General features: G+C 35.7%; 2 protein-coding genes across 2 annotated transcripts; both read left to right on the forward strand.

Annotated features, from left to right (window-relative positions):
* Positions 1 to 390: 390 nt before the first annotated feature.
* LOC126823892 (prolyl 4-hydroxylase subunit alpha-1) lies at positions 391 to 21,228 on the forward strand. The gene is made up of 15 exons (XM_050552951.2): positions 391 to 437; positions 7,078 to 7,242; positions 7,632 to 7,691; positions 7,808 to 7,947; positions 8,724 to 9,040; positions 9,275 to 9,326; positions 10,042 to 10,190; positions 10,830 to 10,997; positions 11,382 to 11,434; positions 11,803 to 11,923; positions 13,278 to 13,328; positions 14,224 to 14,295; positions 19,670 to 19,738; positions 20,344 to 20,443; positions 20,595 to 21,228. The coding sequence occupies exons 1-15, from the start codon at positions 424 to 426 to the stop codon at positions 20,801 to 20,803; spliced, it is 1,740 nt and encodes a 579-aa protein (XP_050408908.1). The 5' UTR covers positions 391 to 423; the 3' UTR covers positions 20,804 to 21,228.
* LOC126823906 (leucine-rich repeat-containing protein 72) lies at positions 17,204 to 18,192 on the forward strand. Its single transcript, XM_050552981.2, has one exon. It carries the CDS (start codon positions 17,222 to 17,224, stop codon positions 18,035 to 18,037), a length of 816 nt encoding a protein of 271 aa, XP_050408938.1. The 5' UTR covers positions 17,204 to 17,221; the 3' UTR covers positions 18,038 to 18,192.
* Positions 21,229 to 24,021: the final 2,793 nt, after the last annotated feature.

Genomic DNA, 24,021 nt, shown 5'->3' on the forward strand with positions numbered 1-24,021 from the left:
ACATGCGGCGTCTACAAGGTCAACAGCTGGTTGTCAATATTGTGGAGAATAACTGAAACAATTTAATTTAAATTTAATACCGGTAGAACACTTTTCAAATTTTATTATTTTTCTTCAATTTAAATACTGAAATGACTATTGGACTTGGGCTGATGCACCGAGGTTTTAAACTAAATGGACCACCAGCTTTCCATTGAATGTTTCGAAATTTATTTTCGCACGGTAACAGCCGGAGCAACCTAACACTTGCTATAAATAATGTCATTAACTTTAGTACTAGGCCTATTTATAAATCCCCTTTTATTTCTCACCTTATTTAATTAAATGTCACTGCGTTGTGTTGCATGCCGGACTATTATGTTTATTTTACTTCAACCATTTAATTGGAACAATATCAAACATATTTTAAATAGCATAGCGATCATGAAAACCTCCAGGTAAGACTTCTGTTATCATTTAAGGATATCATTTGTATTTCTTAATCACGGCATATAATAAATTAAATAAAATTAGAGAATACTTTTACATGAAACATACAAAATATTTATTATCCCGCGCCGAACGAAGTTAGGGAGGGATATTGAAACGGGGTCCGTCCGTCCGTCCGTCCGATTTCGTTTCCGGAGCATATCTCATAAACTGTTCAAGATATCTTTCTGAAACTTTGCACACATATCAACCTATTACAGTAGTTGTGCCTTTTGCTATTTAGGAATTTCTGGGATTTATATTTTTTGTGTTTCCATGGAAACAAATTTGACTTAGTTTTTGGTGTACAATTTTGTTTCCGGAGCATATCTCATAAACCGTTCAAAATATCTTCTTGGCACTTATTTTGAATTTCTCAGATTTGATAATTTTATGTGTTTCCGTACTGATTTTGTTTCTGGACAAAAATATTAACCTATTATAGTATTTTACTTTCTGATGTATAAGTTTATTGTTTAACATACAGCAGCTGATTGAGGTAGGCAAAGGTTGTTGTGCAAACCTTACAGGGAGTAGCGACCCTGCCTTGCCGAGCTACTGTGACCAGAGTATGAAATTCTGTGAATTGATATTCCATGTGTCGGAATATGAGGTTTGTCTAAAGATTTAGACGCTGGGCGCAACTGATGGTGCAACCCCGCCATGCTGAACTACTGTGCTCAGAATATATATATTCTTACTAGTTGAAACTTTGAACACACATCATCCTATTACAGTAGTTGTGCCTTTTGCTAATTAGAAATTTGTCGGATTTAATAATTTTTGCGTTGCCATGGAAAAAAAATATCTGTTGAATGATTTTTTCTACACATTTGAATTATTTTTTGGTATATATATTATTCTAGAGCATATCCAAGAAACTGTTCAAGATACCATTATAACACTTTTACATTCATCAACCTATTATTTTATTTTTTGATGATCTTCCTTCTGTCCCGATTTCATTCGTAGAGCATAATTCATTATCTGTTCAGAGAAATCTTTTTAAAACTTTATACAAACATCAAACTATTAAAGTATTTTATTTTCTGATGTATAAGCTTAATGTTTAACATACAGCAGCTGATGGAGGTAGGCATTGATATTCCAAGAAGTTGTTTTTCCTTATGCCTTCCAAACAAGTTCAAGGGCGCGGGATGGTGATGACTAGTCATCTTGTTGAAGTTGAATCAACGTTGAATCAATGCCCTTACTGTTTTGCCGGCTGTTCTTTGAAATGTATTTTCAGCAGTATGGTTCGAACTAGTGTTCGGCACGAATATTCGAATATTCGCTCGTCGAATATAATATTCGAATATTCGAATAGCAATTACCATATTCGAATATTTTCGAATATCTATTATTTATTCTATTTGCTCTCAAATATTATTAATAAAGGCCAATTCCCTTGCCACATTTACATTCAAAGCTTACTTAGCTTACCTAACCGCAGCTTGTAAGGGTGCTATCCCTACATAGATCTACCGTCTTCAGAGACAGTTATTCTGTAAGTAGCATGTTACCTACTTTGGTTAGCCAGTTAGTTCCGCGATGGAGTTAGTTGTCTTGACCATATAGGTGTATATATTGACAATATATACACCTCCATGGTCTTGACTAATATCACATCAAGGCTATTTTTTGGAACCACATGAAGTTGAAACATGGCTACGTAGCTCCAGATACTTCTCCTCTGCACGGGACGTGGGATCAGGCAAGATTCAGCCAATTAAAAAGTTCTACACAAAGTTCTTTAGGCAACTGCAAGTAAAATTCAGCGCAGCAAAAAACATCACTGAGAAACTGATCAAGTTTGTAACCAAGCATTATCAGCCCCTCTCTCTCTCTTATTGACAATGACCATTTTCGGGAAATGGTAGAAGCCCTCAATCCATCCCACAATTTGCCGTCAAGTAAAAGAATGGAAGAATGGAAGAGAATCTATGATGCCGTTCGTTCCGACGAACGTCAAATCAGGAATGACCCAAGTCAGAAGTTAGCCCTGTGACCACAGATGTATGGACATTAGATGAACAAAATGAGTCTTGCATTAATTTAACCGCTCATGTTTTATCACCAGATTGGGAGATGGTGGCTAAGACTCTGAAAATGTAATCATGTCCAGGTTGACATACTTCGGATAAACTAAAAGAGCAACTGACGGAGATGGCAGATGACTGGAGTGTGGTTGAGGTCCGCGTCTATTTGTTGCGATGCCATGGACGACCGAGGTCTTGTGTACAGATTGGCAGTTTACGTAAAAGATATACTGACAATTGCTAAAATAATATAATCTTGTGCATTGTTCACATGTCACCAGAAATTTCACGTATTTCATAATTAATTAGAAATTATAATAAATGGAATATAAACCACTTTAAATATATTTATATTAAGAATTGAAAATCTTCGAATAGTATTCGAATACTATTCGAATACAAATTTCAAGACCCGTCGAATATTCGAATAGTATTCTTGTTCGAATATCCGAACAGTAGTTCGAACGGGTCACTCTTTTAGATGGAACCTGGAGCCCAGATTTGTGTTCGGTATATAGCCAAAGTGCACCATCTTTTAGATGGAACCTGGAGCCCAGATTTGTGTTCGGTATATAGCCAAAGTGCACCAAACCAAACCAAACTGGAGTGTGGTTGAGGTCCGCGTCTATTTGTTGCGATGCCATGGACGACCGAGGTCTTGTGTACAGATTGGCAGTTTACGTAAAAGATATACTGACAATTGCTAAAATAATATAATCTTGTGCATTGTTCACATGTCACCAGAAATTTCACGTATTTCATAATTAATTAGAAATTATAATAAATGGAATATAAACCACTTTAAATATATTTATATTAAGAATTGAAAATCTTCGAATAGTATTCGAATACTATTCGAATACAAATTTCAAGACCCGTCGAATTTTCGAATAGTATTCTTGTTCGAATATCCGAACAGTAGTTCGAACGGGTCACTCTTTTAGATGGAACCTGGAGCCCAGATTTGTGTTCGGTATATAGCCAAAGTGCACCAAACCGTCTCTTTTTTCTAGTGTTCTGAGTCTGGTCTGATGAGGTTCAAATGTTAACCGGGCCAAACGACGCCACATTTCATGATATCTGCACCAGAATTTAAAAAATATATTTTCTCTGGGGAGAACACCCTCACTAGTCCCCACTACGTTAACACTCGTTCAGGCGCCACTGTTTTTAATCTGATTGGAATACTGGGGGAAGTATACCGACCCTTGCGACACACCATGGTACCCATAAACAAGGTATTAGCGACCGTCAAGTACCAATCGCCACTGTCCAGTGCCTTATCTGTTGGATGGTTACAAACGTGAATGTAAAAACATTGCCGAAACAAAAGCGTAAAGTGCCAGTAGCAATATTGTTTTTAATTTATATAGAAACCAACCCCGCCCAGTTGAATCCTACCTCACATTTATCAATAAATACAATTCTAATTCTTAAATTGGTTGGCTACCAGTAATAATGGCTGTTTACAAAAGTGACGTAATAGCAAGAAAACAACAGGGTTTATTCTGGAATATTGCAAATACCGCAGCTAGTTTCTAAATGAATATGCATATTAAAGATTTCTAAACGAAGAAACATTATTCTAAAAACTTTCATATTTCCATAGACAATTTCCTAGCCATGACTTTTTAAGGGGACTATTTCCTTCATTTTCGATATCAGACTGTTTAAAAATTTCATAAAATGCCTGATTTAAGCTACCCCTGAAAATCGCAGTGTGCGTACATATTTAAAATTTGAAAAATAAGAGTTGAAAGTGTTTCATTAAATGCATATACATGAGGACATTGATGGAAATTTGAAAGGGGTTATTTTTAATTTAACAAGCCAACATCAAGGCGAGTGTCGATCCCAAAATAAATAGATGACATATTATTAATTAATTACACACTTTCTGTATCGCTCATTCAAATTTAGCCTGAGCAGAAAATGCTCATGATTAAACTTATTGTTAATGTACGAGGGCTGGTTGGAAAGTTCTAAGCCTGGACAGGATAGATCAACTGGGTTAAAATCACCAGAAATTGAATAACTGGCCACAGTGCAGTCATCAAGTACCCGCAATTTAAAGGATTAACCTCAACACAAATACATGCCAACATGGTCCCCACTTTAGGGAATGATTCCCGTTCCTTTTCCACAGACAAGAAGTGGACTGCATAACTTGGGCGTGGTAATCAATAGCAACAATTTAGGAAAACATTACCCGTGTAAATGGCATGGTGATGCCTGATCGACGGTTGACCACCCGACATATTGCTGCAGTGTTGTGGGTATCTCTCATGTGAGGATTGAGCAAATTATCCCTAACAAGTTAGGAATGACAAAAGACTCTGCAAGATGAGTACCAAAGCTCTTGACTGCAGAACAGAAACATGTCAGATTCCTGGCATCCCAGGACAATCTGCGCCGTTTTGAAACAGATCCCAATAATTTTTTTAGTCAGATGAGACCCGTTTCCAACATTGAAACAGGAACTAGCCGGTCGTCATTAAATTTTCCTACCAATGATGACGTCATGTTAGCTGTGAACGACTTTTTTTTTTACAGTGGATGAAGAAAATTTCTTCCTGACCGGCACCCAAACCTCGCGAGAGTGTGTACACCTTGAAGTGGACTATGTAGAAAAATAATTGGAAACCATCGTCTTTGTACAGGTCTTAAGCAGATATGCCAAGAACTTTTCAGCCAGACCTCGTAGTAAAACAATACTCTCACTCAATTAGAATCAAAGTTATCGTTCCCCAAAGTCTTATCAGTCACGTTATTGGGTGCCATGAAACTATTATCGAGTTTCGCCACTCTAGCCCAGTCATGGCTAAGTGGTTAAGACGCTGGCTCGGTAGCCTGTATACGTTGTGGGTTCGCTCTCGGTGTTGGCTGAGAAAGTTCATCGAGATTTTCCGGCGTGGTTTACTCTTATCAGTGCTGCAGGATGGTGGACCTGACAAGGACAACTGTCTAGTCGTTGTTGGGACGATATACTGCAGTCCCATATACACATTGGCGTGCACGTAAAAGATCCCCTGGCAGTTTGAATTTGATATAAGAGTTGGAGGACGTTAAACCCCGTTTCATTTCATTTCATTTCCCATCCAATCAGAATCAAAGTTATCTTGTTCTAAAGTCTCAAACAATCAAACTGCTCATCCTAGTTTGGTCATCTTTCATCTGGTGATCTGACGCAAGTTCGGAATAACGAATTGATCATCATTCGCGGCCATTTAAGCTAAAAAGTGTGGTGAAGTTGCCTGATTTCAAATTCCGATTAACCATGTACAGCTAACGCTAATTTAGTTAAACCAAACGTAATATACTGATATGAAAGATGGAATCTGTTCAAACTAATGCTCGCATCGTGAATTACTCATGATTGACGATGTGCCGGGTATCTTGTGGGGATGTCATACTTCAGCCGATACAAGTGGCCAAAGATTGTCAAATTTTGCCGGTAAACATGGCTTTTGGGTGTTTTACTAAAACTAAAGTGACAGCTTTAGAACAGTCATAAGAAAAGAGAAGGAGAAGTAATAACTGACTAATCTGTCTGATTCATTGGCATCACAAATCCAGGAACAAAGCTCCTGGTGTTGGCAGTTATATAGTGACGTATTGTGTAGTAATATCGTCGTTGCGACATTGTTTTTAAATTCATAGACAAGGAATAGAGATATAAGATGGTTTAAACAATATTTTTATCTTAACAAATTATTATCTATTGTCAGTATATTAGCTATGGTATGAGTTTATCTAAAACGCAAATTAATTGTTTATGAATAGTGTGAGAATAACCGGAAAAAGGGTCTAAGTTCAAGGATAGATTGTGTCAAAAAATATGTGACTGGAAATTTACCTATTGCGTCATTTGGTTTAGTTTGATATTTACATCATATTTGACAAATTAGATAATTGAACGTCCAAAGCCCAAAGATACAAAACTATCATATTGGGGGGGGGGGGCGTTTGTCAGACAAGAGATAGATTCTGGAAGGGAAAAGATGTAGCCGTTTTTATCAGCAGACTCGACCAGTGTGTCTGGCTAGTGTATGAGAATGACTTTATTCTATTATGCATTGTAACATATGTAAGCAGCTATATGATATATAAAATGTAAAAACGAACTGTTGCATTGTTATTCCTGGTAAGACAAACGTCTTAAGAAAACAGTAAGAAGTAAATACACAACGTGAAGCAGAAGCAAAGACAGCTAGAGACAAATTCTAGACGATCACAAGGCTACTAAGATATGTAGTAAGAAAAGATGCATGGGTCGTACGTAGGATGTGGCGACCGGTTAGGGTCACCCGCTCTCCACGTCTGACAGAAGACCCATGGTGCTACAATTGTTAGTAATGCCTTTACTGCAGGCCCGGATGTAAGGATGGCAGGGTGGGCGGAGTCTGGTCAGGCTGCAGCTTTGGGTCCCAAAATTAGTTCTAAAAAATAATTTATGAATTTATTTATTATGTTTGTGCTATACAATGACTAGAATATGAGCCTTTTCACTGGTGATGCATGGGGCCACTGGCTGAAAATCTAAATGTTAATATTTTGTATTATATTACAGATGGATATCAGTATATTGCTTACTGATTATATCCCAACTTAATCTGGTCAATGGGTTCTCATCTCTCGCTTTTATTAGAGATTTAGTAGAAGCAGAAGACGATGTCATAGAGTTTTTGAAAGAATACTGCGACTCTTTACAGAAAATCATAGACAAATTACCAAAGTAGGTATCAAGACAGTATAATAATCCAAATTAATATACGTCACTTTGTATATATTACTGTGACACGATGCATTCAAATTAATCGTTAAATTATGTATTTATATTTTACACACTTAAAGATGCAGAATGAAATCAATAAAAACAAATGTAAACTTTGGGTGCCTATAAATTAGAATAAGTTGACTTAGAAGAAACTGTTTTTTTTTTTTAAAATAAAATTAAAAGTGTTTTGTTGTATTGTCTTAAAATCTGTATTCAGGCTATATTCTGTCAATAGTGGCTTTAATGAAACTGTGTCTTATCAATTTCATTTATCTATTTTGTTTAAATATGATCACTAGATTTGTGTATATTTTTGTACAAGAAAGTATACATTTTTGTGTTTAAAGAACAGAAGATGCTCAGTATGAAAAAAGATTTCTGGAGGGCAAGAAAGACTGGATATTTGAGTAAGTACAAATTTGCATCAATTTTTCTAGTAATATTGGTCTAAATGCACAGAACACCAACCGACACACTTGAAATTTTTAATAGATGTGGATTATTAATTTATTACTCCAAACAGGATCCAAAGAAAGAAAACAGAAACGTCGCAACATAAAGAAGAAACGTTGGCGAGTATTTTACATCCCACAGGGGCAGTAGGTGTCGTGACATCATTTGCGGCTGGTATTAAAGAATTAAAGAAAATACTTAATTTAAAGGGTAATGTTAACAATATATAACTCGAATATAGAAGGTAATACTGTTACTATATAAACTGAACAAATTTTGTGTGTAGTGATATATTAAATTAGTAGTAATTGGTAAGGAAGCAGTGGTTCTCAGAGATTCAGGTCCCCCCACCCCCCTACTTGCAATCTCAGGTTTCCTCAATTCCTCGCACGTTGTCATCTAGCAATGTTATTTTTTGTCAGTGCACTTTTACAGTATGAAAATTGTTTGCTTTATAATTGCAATCAAATGAATATGAAATCCTTATTTAACGCCTAAATGTGTTATTAGGAAAGCCAAAGAGTATTCTTTCAAAGTTCGGAATTTCTCCCCTGAGAAACCCCCTCCCCCTTATACAAATATAATTTTGAAATACTATCTCTAATTTCACCCAAACACCGCAATGCTTTAGAGATATAGCATCACAGTTAATATTATTTCATGTGTGATTTGGTAAATAATAAACAAGGACGTGTTATTTAAGACTAAAGATTATACAAGACACTGACCCCTTCATCTCTACGGATAGCTGTGTACTTAATTAAGACATGATAAATACAATGCCGAGTTTGGCACACACGACTGACGCCATATGGAATGATAATTACTAATACTATGTGTAACTTTGAAGCATAAGCCTAAACGATTAGAATTAGAATATGAAAAATAGAAAGTGAAATTAAAGAAACACAATAGGCCATCTACTAGAACGTATGTGAAATAAATATGCATCAGAAAACTCAATGTTCCTTCTACAATTTTTACAGATTTCGCCAATCTCACAAAGAGAATTCAAGTACAGGTGCCTACCGTGGAAGACATAAAGAAAGCGTATATTTCGTTAATTCGGTTACAAACAACATATGATATACCCACAATTGACATTTATACTGGTAATATATCTGGTCACCAAGGGAGACCACTTGGTCCACCCGAAGCCTTCACATTAGGTCGCCTCTGTGTAGAATATGGACTTTTCCATGAAGCTGTAGAATGGTTACAGACGGCTTTTATTGATAAGAGATCAAATGATACATATTTAGATGTTGATATATTTGCTTTACTGTCACAGGCATTCTACATGGTAAGTACTGTATTCCTAAAGTATAAAAAGATATAAGTTGTTGTCAATTTATTTTACATATATTCATTGACACAACTTACTGGTTGAATTCATTTTACACACAAATAAACAGACTTACATACAAATATTATTTCGAAGCATTGGTCATTGATAATAAAAATAATATGCAAATAACATTTAGATACATAAACATGTCAGCTAATTTTCATGTCTTTATCTTTTTTTATATAATAGGGTGGATACACTACTAAAGCATTGGTATATTTGGAAAAGGCTGCAAGTCTAGGTTGGTAGATATCAAATTAATGCTGCGATTTCAAATATTAAGTGTATTACAATAACGAATAGTAGTGTACTGTATAATTAAAGCTGGCCTATATAATAATGACCAGGTACCTTTTAGTGCAAACGATAAGAGGCGTATTCTTATGACAACCACCATCAACATCAAAAACGAAATGAAATGAAATGGGGTTTAACGTCCTACTGCTCTGCTCCTAACCCGGGCTAATGAAGACAGGCATAAGCCATACAGTGTGCTATGAGGGAAATTTTGCCCGGGCAGCGGCACTATCGCCTACTCTTATATCGAATTCCAACTGCCAAGGGATCTTTTACGTGCATTCAATGTATACACGGGACCTCGGTTTTTCGTCTCATCCGAAGGACTAGACAGCTGTCCTTGTCAGGCCCTCCGTTCTGCACCACTGACAAGGGGATACCACGTCGGAAAATCCAGATGAACATCAAAAACATTAGTGGTACTAAATAACTAATTCAAATTGTATCGTCTATTGTGGATTTTGTGTTTTTCTTACAATGTTTATGCAAATTACGAATGCGACCAATGTAACTGTTCCTATTTCTACAAACATCTTAATCTTTCTTTAAATCAAAATTTGAATACAATTAGCCTTAGATATTTAACTTGATAAAAAGACTGAGAATATATCAACTAAAAGTGTGGACCTCCTCTTATATTATTAATTTTCCTTTTACAGATCCTCGAAATATTAATGTATTAAAAATTATGAAGATAAGAATCACGGATGCTAATGATCTTTACACATTTTATGATCATGCCTTGAATGGTGCTGAAGATCCCACGTTTCAGAAATATAAAGAAACGTGTAAACAAGATTCTACACTAGTAAGTTACATTTCGGTAGTGTTATTGAGGTGTTTGTCTTTTGTTTGTTTTGTTTTGTATAGATACGTGTATTCATTAAATGATAAGTGGAATCGGGTGTTCTGTTTCTAGAATGAGTAGCATATCCTAAACGACAACCCGCGCTACACATCTCAGAATCAAGGCCACCAGCAGTCACCAGCGTCGTTTAAATATTAAATGAAATGAAATGAAATGGGGTTTAACGTCCTACTGTTCTGCTCCTATACTGGGCTAATGAAGATGGGCATACGCCATACAGTGTGCTATGAGGGAAATTTTGCCCGGGCAGCGGCACTATCGCCTACTCTTATATCGAATTCCAACTGCCAAGAGATCTAGACGTACATTCCAATGTATACACGGGACCTCGGTTTTTCGTCTCATCCGAAGGACTAGACAGCTGTCCTTGTCGGGCCCTCGGGAAATCCAGATGAACTTTCTCGGCTAATGCAGAGATCAAACACCCGACCTCCAGGCTAGCGAGCCAGCGTCTTAACCACCTACCCACCGTGGCTCCCGTTTAAGTTATATTATTGTATTGTGTTGATTGCTGGTAAGTTTTGCATGTCGGAATATTATTCAACGTTTCATTTTGATATTGTGACCTTTATCTTTTAGTTGATTGACCACGTAAGCAGATATAACGTATGTAGATATAAAGCGGGATTCCTTCCATATATTTTGTATAAAGAGGAGATCCTTCATTGGAGCCCGTATGTTTCAATCTTCTATGACGTTTTATCTGACGAGGAAGCTGAATTGATGAAAGCTGAAGCAAATCCAGTGGTGAGCAATTTTTTTTCTATAACAATTTTCTAATAAATATCATTAATTTTACGTATAATGTATTGGTAAAAATGTATTATGTAAAATTTAGATAAATAGTTTGTTGTTCTTGCTATAATAGTTTAAAAATAGTTTAAAATCAAATCTTTATTCTGAGCGAAGTTATGAATGTTTAAAATTTTGGCAATATATTAATATAGCAAACTGTTTCACTGCGGTAACGTGAACGCCTTCTACGGTATAAGATGACATGACCATTAAGGCCATATTCACTATACTTCTAACTTAAAATGAAAATATGACACAAAGAATTGCCTGTTCTTTGATATCGAGCTATGAATAATGGAGATATTCGTTTAAGTTTTAAATCTACTCCTGTTTCAGTTATGGCAGAGTAGAACATTGGGTGGCGAAACCCTAGATAGGACAAGCGCAAAGTAAGTCAAAATGCTATCTTTACAAGACCGATATGTATTGGTACTTTAAAGCCCCAGTGTGCCATGGGTGGTCGAGTGGTCCAATGTCTGCACTTTAGACACGACGACCTGTTACGGAGTCAAGTGATATGGTTTATATTCCAAGCTTGTAGGTTACAAGGTCTTGGGTCGTCTGCCAAACCTAGTGGGTTTTCTCCGGTTTGCCTCCACTGCTAAAGACCCATATACTCGCATGCGAATTTCTAAAATAAAACTCTCTCTCTCTCGCTCTCTCTCTCTATCTCTCTCTCTCTCCACTGACTACATTATTATTGTTGACGAGATTATCAATATTCTAGGGTAGTCAATATTTCTACTTTATTTTTCAGTACATTTTTATCCGACGATTTGCACCCATATCTTGAAAGGGTGTCCAAAAGAATCGGTGCGCTGACTGGTCTGAATACACAACAAAATCTAGAAGCAACGTCATCAGCTGAACCATTCCAGGTAAATCCTAGATCTCGGTACTATACTACGGTTATTGCCATGGTAAGCCACGGATATTATCCCCGGTACTACTACGGTATCACCACGGTTTGTTTACGATTTGCCCCGGTTTATCCCGGTCCGCCATGGACTGTAGCGCCACGGCCTTCCCAGGTGACACTACGGTATTCACGGTAGTGTCAATGACGTCCTACGGATTGCTCATGGTTTTTGCCACCGTTCGCCCCAGTAGTTTTAAACATTTCAAAACCACTGTAGCGACGTCCAATTTTATCAGTCGGTTTCGCCACTATGGGTGTGTGTATGTGTGTTTGTGTCCGGGGGGGGGGGGGGCATGGGGCGTGGTTCATTGAATAAAGTGCACGGATAATTAAAATGTAAATATAAATTGATCAAAACACATATAGTATCTATCTTATAATTGTAGTATCGTGATTATATATTATATAGGCCTATATTATTATTGTAGTGTCGTGTTTATATTATAATTTTATTACCGCGTATAGAACGTGCACACGTCATATACTATCTATAATATTATAATTTTATTACCGTATATAATATGTATACAATTGTATATAGTACCGTGTTTATATTCTATCTATATTATAATTTTATTACCGTGTATAATATGTGTACACATATTGGAGTACCGTGTTTATATACGATCTATATTATAATTTATTTTATTACCGTATATAATATGTGTACAATTGTATATAGTACCGTGTTTCTATCTATATTATAATTTTATTACCGTGTATAATATGTGTACACATATTGCAGTACCGTGTTTATATACGATCTATATTATAATTTATTTTATTACCGTATATAATATGTGTATAACATATACTTTCTATATTATAATTGTGTACAGTACCGTGTTTATATATTGTCTATATTATAATTTTAGTACCGTGTCGAATATGTGTATATTAATTAAAAAAAATAATTAGGGAACCACGGTGGCTAAGTGAGTAAGACACTGGCTTGCTAGTTTGGAGGTCGCGGGTTCGATCCCGATGTTGGCCGAGAAAGTTCATCGGGATTTTCCGGCGTGGTTTCCCCATGCCAGTGGTGCAGGACGGAGGGCCTAGTTGTCTAGGTCGTTCGGGTGGGACAGAAAACCGAGGTCCCGTGTACACATTGGCGTGCACGAAAAATATCCCTTGGCAGATGGAATTCGATATAAGAGTAGGGCGTAGCGCCGCTATCCGGGCAAAATTTCACCCATAGCACACTGTATGGCGTAGGCCCGTCTTCATTAGCCCAGTCGGGGCAGAACAGTAGGACGTTAAACCCCAGTTCATGTCATGTCATGCCATGTACATTTAATATCTATATTGGACAGGTGGTAAACTATGGAATAGGGGGTGAATATAAATCACATGTAGATTCAGATGTAAGTATAAAGGATTCTTCTTATATGAAAAATATTTTTATTTAATGTGAAAAGGCTTTATCGTCAAATTTGCAAAATTCGGATTTTTTTTTTTTTTTTTTTTTAAAAAGACCCTAGTCACACTTTGACCCCCCCCCCCCCTCAAACGATGATATTATTATGGGAATTACCCAGAGAGAATTAAGCGTGATCCTGGAATTAAAAACGTTATTTCCACCACCAAGAGTTCTTTTCATTGCACCGCAACTTGGATTATGGGACCTTAGGTTTTCGTACCAATTCGTAGGCCATCCACCCTACACGTTTATCAGAACTTTATGTTTAATATTAAAGATACATTATGGGGGATTTTTATAGAGAGTTGGCCATTCTTGCTATAACAGTTCAAAAGTAGATGATGAAAGAAGAATATATTGAAAAATTCAGTCAAATTACTTTATTCTGAACATAGTTATCATCGTTGTAATATTTGCCTAGAAATGGTAGCGAATTGTGTCTTCACCTTCGCTGATCGTTTGATTGACAGGCGTTAACTCCACCTACATATCTCGATTATCAAGTAAAGTTTTCAATGGCATACCGAAACGCTTTACAGCGGCCTCGCTAAGTACACTCTATCATTTAGCCTCGATCTAACTGACGTATTCTCATCAGGATGCGCCATATTTGAATTAATTGATAATTGAAATCCTTTTAAATCCGAGCTGTAGCCGAGCCACCCGTGGGTCTACAGAGTTGATTTTGGGCTTGTTGTTTAAATAAAGATCTAATTTATAATTTCTATAACATCTGAAGCCTAAATTAAGACTTGCAATAATCAGATTTAGCTCTTGCATAATGCATGTTTAAATAAATCACTATCATAATTCAATTGCTATTTAATTTATACATTTAGCCGTCGCTTTCTACTTTTGCTGTGGATGATCTAACAAATGCTGGTGATAGAATTGCTACATTTCTTATATATGTAAGTATACAAGCCTGTCAAGTCTCACTTACACCCTGTTATGGGTTCATTGCACACATACCGAGAAAAAAATACCAATACGCAATATACCAAGACTGTTATTCCGTATATGTCTGCTTTTACTCTGACTCTTCGAATTGCGGATCGAAGAGAGAGAGAGAGAGAGAGAGAGAGAGAGAGAGTTTAACGTCCACTCGACACAAACTATGTCATTTCGGGACTAACATATTTCCATAATTCGCTTGCCCGTAGGGGTCTTTAGCAGGGGGGGGGGGGAACCGGAGGACCCGGAGAAAACCCACGAGGTTGGACAGACAACCCTACTCCTTTTTATGATTGATTTTAGTAGCCTAGGGTGTCCTCTTTCAGAATCTGCCGGGTGAACCTCGGTCACCCTTGAGCGTTTTGAAATATTCAAGATGGCGTCCAAGACGGTCGCCACATCAAATAATCCCCTATAGCTCCCATAGTATTTATTCTAGGATGATAATTTTGGTGTCTAACCGCATGTTTCTGGGGCCAAGGAATACACTGAAATCATTTATTATGTTGTGAGGTGTACACGGGACCTCGGTTTTTCGACCCATTCGAACCACTATATCTTGTCCCTTCAGGCCCTCTGTTCTCTACCAGGGAGCCACGGTGGCTAGTGGGTAAGGCGCTGGCTCGCTAGCCTGGAGGTCGGGTGTTCGATCCCTGCATTGGCCGAGAAAGTTCATCCCGATTTTCCGACGTGGTTTCCCCTTGTCAGTGATGCAGGACGGAGGGCCTGACAAGGACAGCTGTCTAGTCCTTTGGATGAGACGAAAAACCGAGGACCCGTGTAAACATTGGAATGCACGTAAAAGATCCCTTGGCAGTTGGAATTCGATATAAGAGTAGGCGATAGTGCCGCTGCCCGGGCAAAATTTCCCTCATAGCACACTGTATGGCGTATGCCCGTCTTCATTAGCCCAGTATAGGAGCAGAACAGTAGGACGTTAAACCCCATTTCATTCCCTCTGTTCTCTACCACTGACAGGAGGGACCACGCCGAAAAATGCAGGGATCAAACACCCGACCTCCAACTAAGCGAGCCACAGTTTTAGAATATTGAAAGTAACATAAAACACATAAAATACGACATAGTATATTTATAGTAAGAAGTAAATGGATATCAAATGTATGTCTGTATAATTAAATGAGTTTTCAATTATTTTATTTTTTTTTAAAAAAAAAAAGACAAATAGCTATAGGTTGGCTATGGCGTAATAATTAAAAGGGTAGATAACAAACCTTATCTGTCAACCCTCCGTGTTTCGAGATAAGAGATGATGCTATTACGTTCAACGTAGCACACGCGGGAACGGTTCGCACCCGGCATTTGTAAACAAAATTGACAATATTTTTAATCAAAACAACGATTGATTATTGTTATTTATAATATTTCTGCCACACCCAACTACAATTAAGCATATAATCCTACCTGAAACGGGTACAAATCCCCTCTTTTTAAATCAAAGCGACGGTAGATTGCTTTTTCCGACATTTTAAATTTACGTCTGTAACACATAAAGGCGGGGCCTCGTGTGCAATAGCCAATCAAAGTACTAATCTGATCAGAGTTGCGCAGTAGTAATACGCCGTAATTATGAACGTCCGAATCAATTTTGATAAAAACAACGCTTGATTTACTTTATTGTCAATATTTACTGATAAATGAATGTTGTTTCAGTACATTAGACTGCGTATGTGTAATAAGTACTAATAGTATAAAATTAACTTATTTTTAAGATGGTACATACATTAATAAAGAAATTGAATCTGCCACTTGGAACTAAAGGCACCCAATCGTAGCTAAAAACAAGCACATCAGTATATATCTCAGCGTTTTTAGTTACGTTCTCTTAGCTAATAAAAGGGTTGCTAGTTCAGTTTTGGCGCGCGTGCACTAACGGACAGTTTGCTTTATTATATTATGATACAGGTTTTACATTACATTGTTTTAATAAAAGGTGCCCAGAAGATTATCTGAAACTTCTACTGGATGAATACGATTCTGAAAGTTCACTAAAAATAAATATGGCATTTAAACATTTAAAGGAGCTTAACCTCCAACTCAATATTACCCATAATGTTTGAAAGTAAAAACACGAATTTTAATTCAATATTGGTTTCATGTTAATCAATATTGATGTTGTTAATATCTTAACGTAAAAATATAGGATCCTAATATCCAATATTTAAGACAAAATGAACATTTTAAATACAGTAGGCTACACACTCTATGGCCATAATGGTTTCGAGCGCCTTTGATAATGAACAAAGAAAAACATTCCATAAAACCATGCGGAAGTAATTAAATATGTCTTGATTCACAATCGACAAAATAAAAATGGGGGGGGGGGGGACGTGTTGAGAATGGACTAAGCAAGCGCAAACGACTGTCGTTCAAATTGGACTGTTCGAGTATTTCACCTTAAATAATTGAAACTCTTTAAATTTAAATTTACTGTATATATAGCAGGCCTATCCATTTTCTGGTTTTCAATTTCAGTAAGTTTTTACTTTACAAGTGTTTCTGTGCACGTGGGCTACGTCTATAAAAGTTATAAAGGAACTATGTTTTAAGTACTGGTAATGTATGCATGATATAATAATTATGAATACCGGTAGTGGCGGTAGCCCAGCCTACTCGAAAATATTAGAATATAAATGCTTGAGAATAAATAGAAAAATAATTATATATAATGTTTTCGTTTAGGCCAAAGCAACGCACATAACAAATCTCAAATTATTCACAACGCACATTATAATATAATATAGCTTACGATATGGCGATTGTATGTGTCGTGTTTGTTTCATGGTAGGAAGGTTGGCCATTGAGAACAAGTGGACCAAACTGCACCGCCCTCTAGTTCATCTGCTATGGTTACGATACAACAATATGGCTGCTCTTTCTAACTTGAGTGAAAAAATAATAACAAATTACCTCGAAAATCAAAATATTAAGAAAGATAAAGATGTTGAAGAACTGTATCTTGCAAGACAGGGTCTTACAGAAGTTTGTAGTCTACGACAATTTAAGTTTTTAAAACATTTGTGGCTTAATGGAAACAAACTAAGAAGAATAAATTGTTTAAATGGAAATTGTCGTCTAGTGGAATTATACCTGCACAATAATCAAATTGTGGGGATAACTGGGACCTTACATCATCTAACATGTCTAAAACTATTGTTCCTAAACAATAATCAACTTACAAGACTAGATTCTGTCTTGGCAGAACTGAAGAAAATGAACTGCTTGCAGACACTAAGTTTATTCGACAACCCAATAGCACAAGAACCCGACTACAGAATACATGTTATAAATGCACTGAAGTCAGTTTTTTTGTTAGATCGTCAAGAAGTTAGTAACATGGAGAGAAATATGGCGCGTAAGGTTTACCAACAAGAACATAATCATGTCAGTGAAAGCGTTGCTTTTGGAAGGAGATCACAGGGCTCACCAGGTTTATATCATCGGTTTAATAGTTTAAAGTGTGAAGCAACTAAATTTGATAATCGAGACATTGGAAATAGTTTTCTACGAGATCAGGTTCCTTATGAAACACATGAAGATGCCTGTAACGATAGAAGATCCAAGAAATCAATTATGCTTTATACTTGTTTGGATTGGTCGAAAGTTCCGAGAATTGAAGAAAGAAGAACATCTGAGCACCCATTTGATTCACCTGAAATCGTTACTCATGTGTACAGATAGATCATGGATTTTTTTAACAAAACCATTTATTTTAATATTTGGACGCAGCATTTTATCATAATAGATATCAATTCATTGTTTGTGTAATAAATTATAATAACCAGAATATCTGTAAATGTTTGATGGAATAAATTGTATTTTTATAGAAAATTAAATAGATTTAGTAGTTTGAAAAGGAACAGGCATTGAAATAATGCACTAATGACTAAAGCTGAGAAAGCATCTTTTTACTGATTTGGTATTGAATGGTGGCACTGTAGTGCTGTCAAATTCCCTGAAAACAAATAACTTGTTTTCATTTCTCTCTTGTGCCTTTCCTTCCTCTGTTAAAGTATCGATGAGTCATTTGCATGTTTCGCTAAAATATCAAATTTATTATGGCTTAATTAATGCCAATATTAAATTTGATTATTTAACATTTAATCAAGAAAGCAAAATCTAAATACCAATGCTAGATAACATGGCAGCTTGGATTCACAATGATTTATAACAGGCCTATTCTATGAATTACATAGCAAGGCGCATATGTTAAAGTATCGATGAGTCATTTGCATGTTTCGCTAAAATATCAAATTTATTATGGCTTAATTAATGCCAATATTAAATTTGATTATTTAACATTTAATCAAGAAAGCAAAATCTAAATACCAATGCTAGATAACATGGCAGCTTGGATTCACAATGATTTATAACAGGCCTATTCTATGAATTACATAGCAAGGCGCATAGATAAATGTAAATTTGTAAATACCATTTTTTGACCAATATTACTATTAGAGATCCATCTTTCACAATACTGTAGTTTGCAAGGGATTTTTATAGCGCTAAAATAATGAAATGAGACATTAATGCCCAAGCCTGAACAAGATACATTTAGAATATTATTACATATTAGAATGCTACTCATTAGCTCCATTTATACCAGAAACGACAGAGATTGTAATTTGAGGAGTTTACAACAACTTGCCAGTCTGTTTGCTTCAAGCACCATGGATATATATTTGAATATTGTCTTTCCCTATTCCACTTCCAGTCACGTTTATCTATAGGAATGGTTGATACCCCTGTGTATAGTGGTGTTCATAATAAAATCACAGACTGCACAGTTTTAGCCAACTGTACTTAGAATCTGACCACTAATATTTACTAAAAGCTATAAGTTACCTAACAGATATCTTGTGGATAGATTCTAAAATCAAGGCCTTGACTGGATAAAAACAATCCACATAATCTGACAATAATGTTTTTGTGCAGTGGGGGGTTTGGTCTCCAAATAGTTAAACGAGTGCGCATTAGATCACAAGGTCTGTGGTTTCGATTCCCTGCTTGTATGTGACAAGGCCGGGTTTGCCTGTCCAACCTTGTAGGTTTTCTTTGTGTCCTCCCACTGCTAAAGACCCAACAGTACAAACGAATTATTAAAATGTAATTGATACCATATGTTAATCTTGAAATGACCTAGTTTGTTTTGAGTGGATGTTAAACCTAATTTTTTTCCCTTTTTGTGCCGTTGTTATTTGCCATAAGGAGATGTATAAATTTCTTTGGGTGTTGATAGTTGATACCAGTGTGGGGCAAGAAAGGATCTACCAATAACAATTGCATCTTAAAAAAACTGTAATTATTTTTTAGTTATCAGATGTAGAATATGGAGGTGCAACAGTTTTTCCACATCTTCGAATTAAAATGACACCAGAAAAGGTAAATTTAGTTGAATTATCTAGTGGAAATGATTAATGTAACTTATCACCGTTTGTCTTTTACATCTTGAATCCCACTTCAGCAAAATAGATTTTAGTTATCTAGTCTGTAAAAAACACCCCTGGTGATTACGTTGATCAATGTAACTGGATATTAACTAGACCTCGTAATTTTCGGTTCCCCCAATGATTCTGCCTTCCAGTTCTACTGTTGCTACTGGATATTTATAAAGAAATTATGGTATAATGCACAAAACAAATTATTTAAATATTACATAAATAATATTACACATTTTTGCAGACAATATTTGATAATTCATATAACCAACACGATATCGATATCGCTGATTTTCATTCTGCTCACTGAAGTGGAGATAAACTGTACTTTACATGTCATGAATAACATGACTTACTTGATTGACAATTTATTTCTATTTTAAAAAATATTACCCATGAATCAAAAGCTTTCAAAATTGTTTTTAAAACATTAAAAATAGTTTAGAAATAAATGGGGAAAATGGATTTTGATTTTGTGTTCAAGTTTAAAACTTCCCATAAAGCTATTTTAAGGTACACTGCAATCATTTCTGTTATTATTTTACATAGAAATCGGCCATCTTTTGGTACAGCTACCCTCCCAATGATAATGAAATATTAGAATTGTCAGTACATGCTGGATGTCCTGTTGTATTAGGTGAAAAATGGGGTAAGTTCTTGAAGACTGTTATTCATTGTGGCTGATTAATATGTTCTTTCTAACCAAAAGTAATCTGTCGATAGTAAATGACATACCTTTTCTCTTAGCATTGCCATTAAATATATGTCATAAATATTCATATTTTTTTTATATTTTGCAGTGTCTAACAAATGGATATGGGCTTATGGCAATAGTTTTACTCGGCCGTGTGGATTAACTCCTGATTATACTCAATTACGTTTAGAATGTGAACATGGTAACTCACCATTCAGAGAAAATTGTACAAAGTTAGAAAGCGAATATATTGACATAATGTCAAAAGTGATTACCAATGGACAACATAATGTTACTGATAATTTACCGTTTTGAATGAATGCTGTCATTAATATAGGAAATATAATTTTTGTCGTCCTGTAATGACAACTTTGACTTCAATTCTAAAACCTACATTCCAATATTTTACAAATAGTTTCAAAATTCATAATGTCGACTCCTTTATTTTAGGTCTAAATTGATACCTGGTTTCTTACTATCGCAAAGGTTGTTCCCAAATCTTGAATTCTTGGAGTTTAACAACCTTCAGGTCAAAATGTATCTTAAAAATCATGCAGATATTAAACAAAAAAGATTCTTTTTTCTGCACAAAAACCCCCAGAAAGTTTGTCCTCTAATAACTAACTCCTTGTAAACGATCAAATATTTATGAAAAACCCAACTTTGCTATCCAATACTGTATGAACATAATTGTAGCTGAAAACATGACCCTTTATTTATAATAAAAGTTTCCAAATATACTGTACATTGTTCAGATTAATTTAATGTGTAGCATGTCCAAATGTCCACTCAAATGTCATATTTGTTTGTGGACCCTCAGTCTAGAGGTCACAATTTTTATCTGATTTTGATGCAACTCAAATTATATGTTTATATCCCAAAAATCTCGGATGAGTTGGATTTTGGCATGTATCAGACTGTATATTCCTGGATTATTACCCGTTTATAAGAAAATAGCTCACATTGCACATAGCTCGTTGACCCTCTTAAGTTTTGTTAGATTCAGATGAAACTTAAATATATGTGGACACAGAACACCATTAATTTCCCCATTGACTTTAATGTTAATTCTGGTCTGACCAGCTCTAACTTTTCCCCAAATTTTTTGGGGGTTGAACGCTTTCTGCCACAGATGGAGCAACATGCGGCAACCTCTTGCTCAAAAGCATGTATGAGGTTCACTATGGAAATCTCGAGATAGGCAAACTAGAAGTTGCATACTAGTAAACATGCAACTGTCTGCCCTAAATTTCAACACCAAAAAGTCAACAAAATTCACCGTACAAAACAGGGAAAGATAGGTTGCCAGGCAACAAAACATACGCCCACAGCAGGTAAATCGTCCAAGCGGCCTACAAGGGTTGTCGCATATTTATTCCTTTGTAGGTAATTCGGGGCCTTAACAAGACAGTTCCATACAGATCAGATTATAATTTTTGCCGTTTGAGGGTTCACAAGGTTCTACAAACTGAAAGTAATCTACAGAAATTGTTGAAATTTGACAGGCTTTTTCGTTTTACTAATTTAAATAATGCATATAAATTTCATACAGATCAGATGATCACTTTTGTCATTCAAACGTTCACAACTCTAGAAAGTATTGACGGAAATTGCTGAAATTCAATAAACCTCTGTTTCACAAATTTAAATGATGCATATAAATGTTATACATATCGGATGATAACTTTCATCAATTGAGCATTAACAAAGTGAAACAAGGGCCATAACTCTAGAAGTATTAATGGAAATTGCTGAAATTCAATAGGATTCTTCTCTTTACTAATTTAAATGACGTATGTAAATTTAATACAGATCGGCAACTTTTGATGTTAGAGCGTTCACAAGGTTCAATAAAGTGAAACAAGGGCCATAACTCTAGACATAATGAACAGAAATTATTGAAATTAAATACGGTAGGCTTCTTCGTTTCACAAGATTCAATAAAGTAAAACAAGGGCCATAACTCTAGACGTAATAAACGGAAATTGCTGAAATTCAATAGGCTTCTTCGTTTCACTTATTTAAATAATGCATATAAATTTCAGAAAGATAGGATGATAACTTTTGGCGTTAGAGCATTCACAAGGTTCAACAAAGTGAAACAAGGGCCATAACTCTAGACGTAATAAACGAAAATTGCTGAAATTCAATAGGATTCTTTGTTTCCCTAATTTAAATATTGCATATAAATTTCACAAAGATCGGATGTTAACTTTTTGCATTAGAGCGTTCATAGGGCCATAAATTATTGAAATTAAATAGCATCTTTATCTCACTAATGCGAACAACATATATCAATTTTAAAACAACTGGATGATAACTTTTGGCGTTAGAGCGTTCACAAAAAAATTGTGGACGATGGACAACAGACCACAGTCAGAGAAAGACTATTAATAGCTTTTGCACTAGATTCATGGGTAACCAGCATAGGAATTAATGGTGTCCTGTTAAACTTTGTGAATGTAAGAGGCCACAGTTTTGACAGATCTTTTGCAAATTTGACGTGAAGTATTGGGTTCATGAAAGGACGAACCCTATTGATATTCACCGTTCTGCAGGCTTCTGGTCCAGAGATGCTCTCCTTGCCGAAAACCTTCTGTATGCAAAAATACCGGCTCTAGATAATCTCCCGGAGATTCAATTGGATTTTAAAACAGGCCCATCAAATATGTTTGCGAAAAACAAAATGGCAGCTGGCTTATAACATAGCAAGCTGCATAGATCGATGAAATTTCAATTCAACGTAACTTTGTAAATACATGTACTGAACGGAATTGACCTGGTATTATTACTATTACTATTAGAGATCATCTTTTACAATATTGTAGTTTGCAAGGGATTTCTATTCTGCTAAAATGACACAGTTATCCTTACTCTACAGTGTGGATATAGTATGATAATAAGAGGTCACCCAATCATTTTCCAAAACACTTCAAAAAGACATATAATGATCTGGACACAGTATTGTTGAAATTTGAAATGGTCTACAGCATATTAACCAGTTTCAGTTCACATAACTTATTTACAAACACATATATATTCTGTTACACACGTTTGTACCAATTTCATCTGAATAAGCACCATACACTTACATGCTTTCCAAACTGTAATTATAGGAGACCCTTCACTGCTAATATGGCGCCCAGCAATTTAATCTGAACAAATCAGAAAAAGCACAATACAATTAGGTTGAAATCCATCAAGCCACACCACCACTAAATGTACCCTTTACTGCATAAAAATGCAGTGAATAAATGTTTTAATGCAAAAACCACCATGTTCCTCCACACCTGCAGTTTATTTCGCACAGTATAGACTAACAAATAAGTCAAAATCGACCCAGCGTTGTTTATACAATAGACTGAGTTGCAAGATCACCTGTGGCATAAAATTATAATACTAGTAAATGGACAAGAAAATGTAGCAAGAAAACCGTCCTACATGGACAAGGTAAAGTATGGTATATGTGGACATCAAAATATAAATAAATAATGATTTCTGGAACCTTCCTAGATATATGTAAGTGAACAAAA

This window comes from Patella vulgata, chromosome 6 (genome assembly GCF_932274485.2).
Source record: "Patella vulgata chromosome 6, xgPatVulg1.2, whole genome shotgun sequence".
NCBI lineage: Eukaryota > Metazoa > Mollusca > Gastropoda > Patellidae > Patella > Patella vulgata.

Bases quoted from the DNA above. Each gene is read 5' to 3' on its own strand.
- LOC126823892 (XM_050552951.2), top strand. The intron at 7,948-8,723 runs GTAATGTTAACA...CAATTTTTACAG, and splicing joins GAAAATACTTAATTTAAAGG to ATTTCGCCAATCTCACAAAG. The intron at 14,296-19,669 runs GTAAGTATACAA...ATTATTTTTTAG, and splicing joins TTGCTACATTTCTTATATAT to TTATCAGATGTAGAATATGG.
- LOC126823906 (XM_050552981.2), top strand. From the start codon at position 17,222: ATGGCTGCTCTTTCTAACTTGAGTGAAAAAATAATAACAAATTACCTC.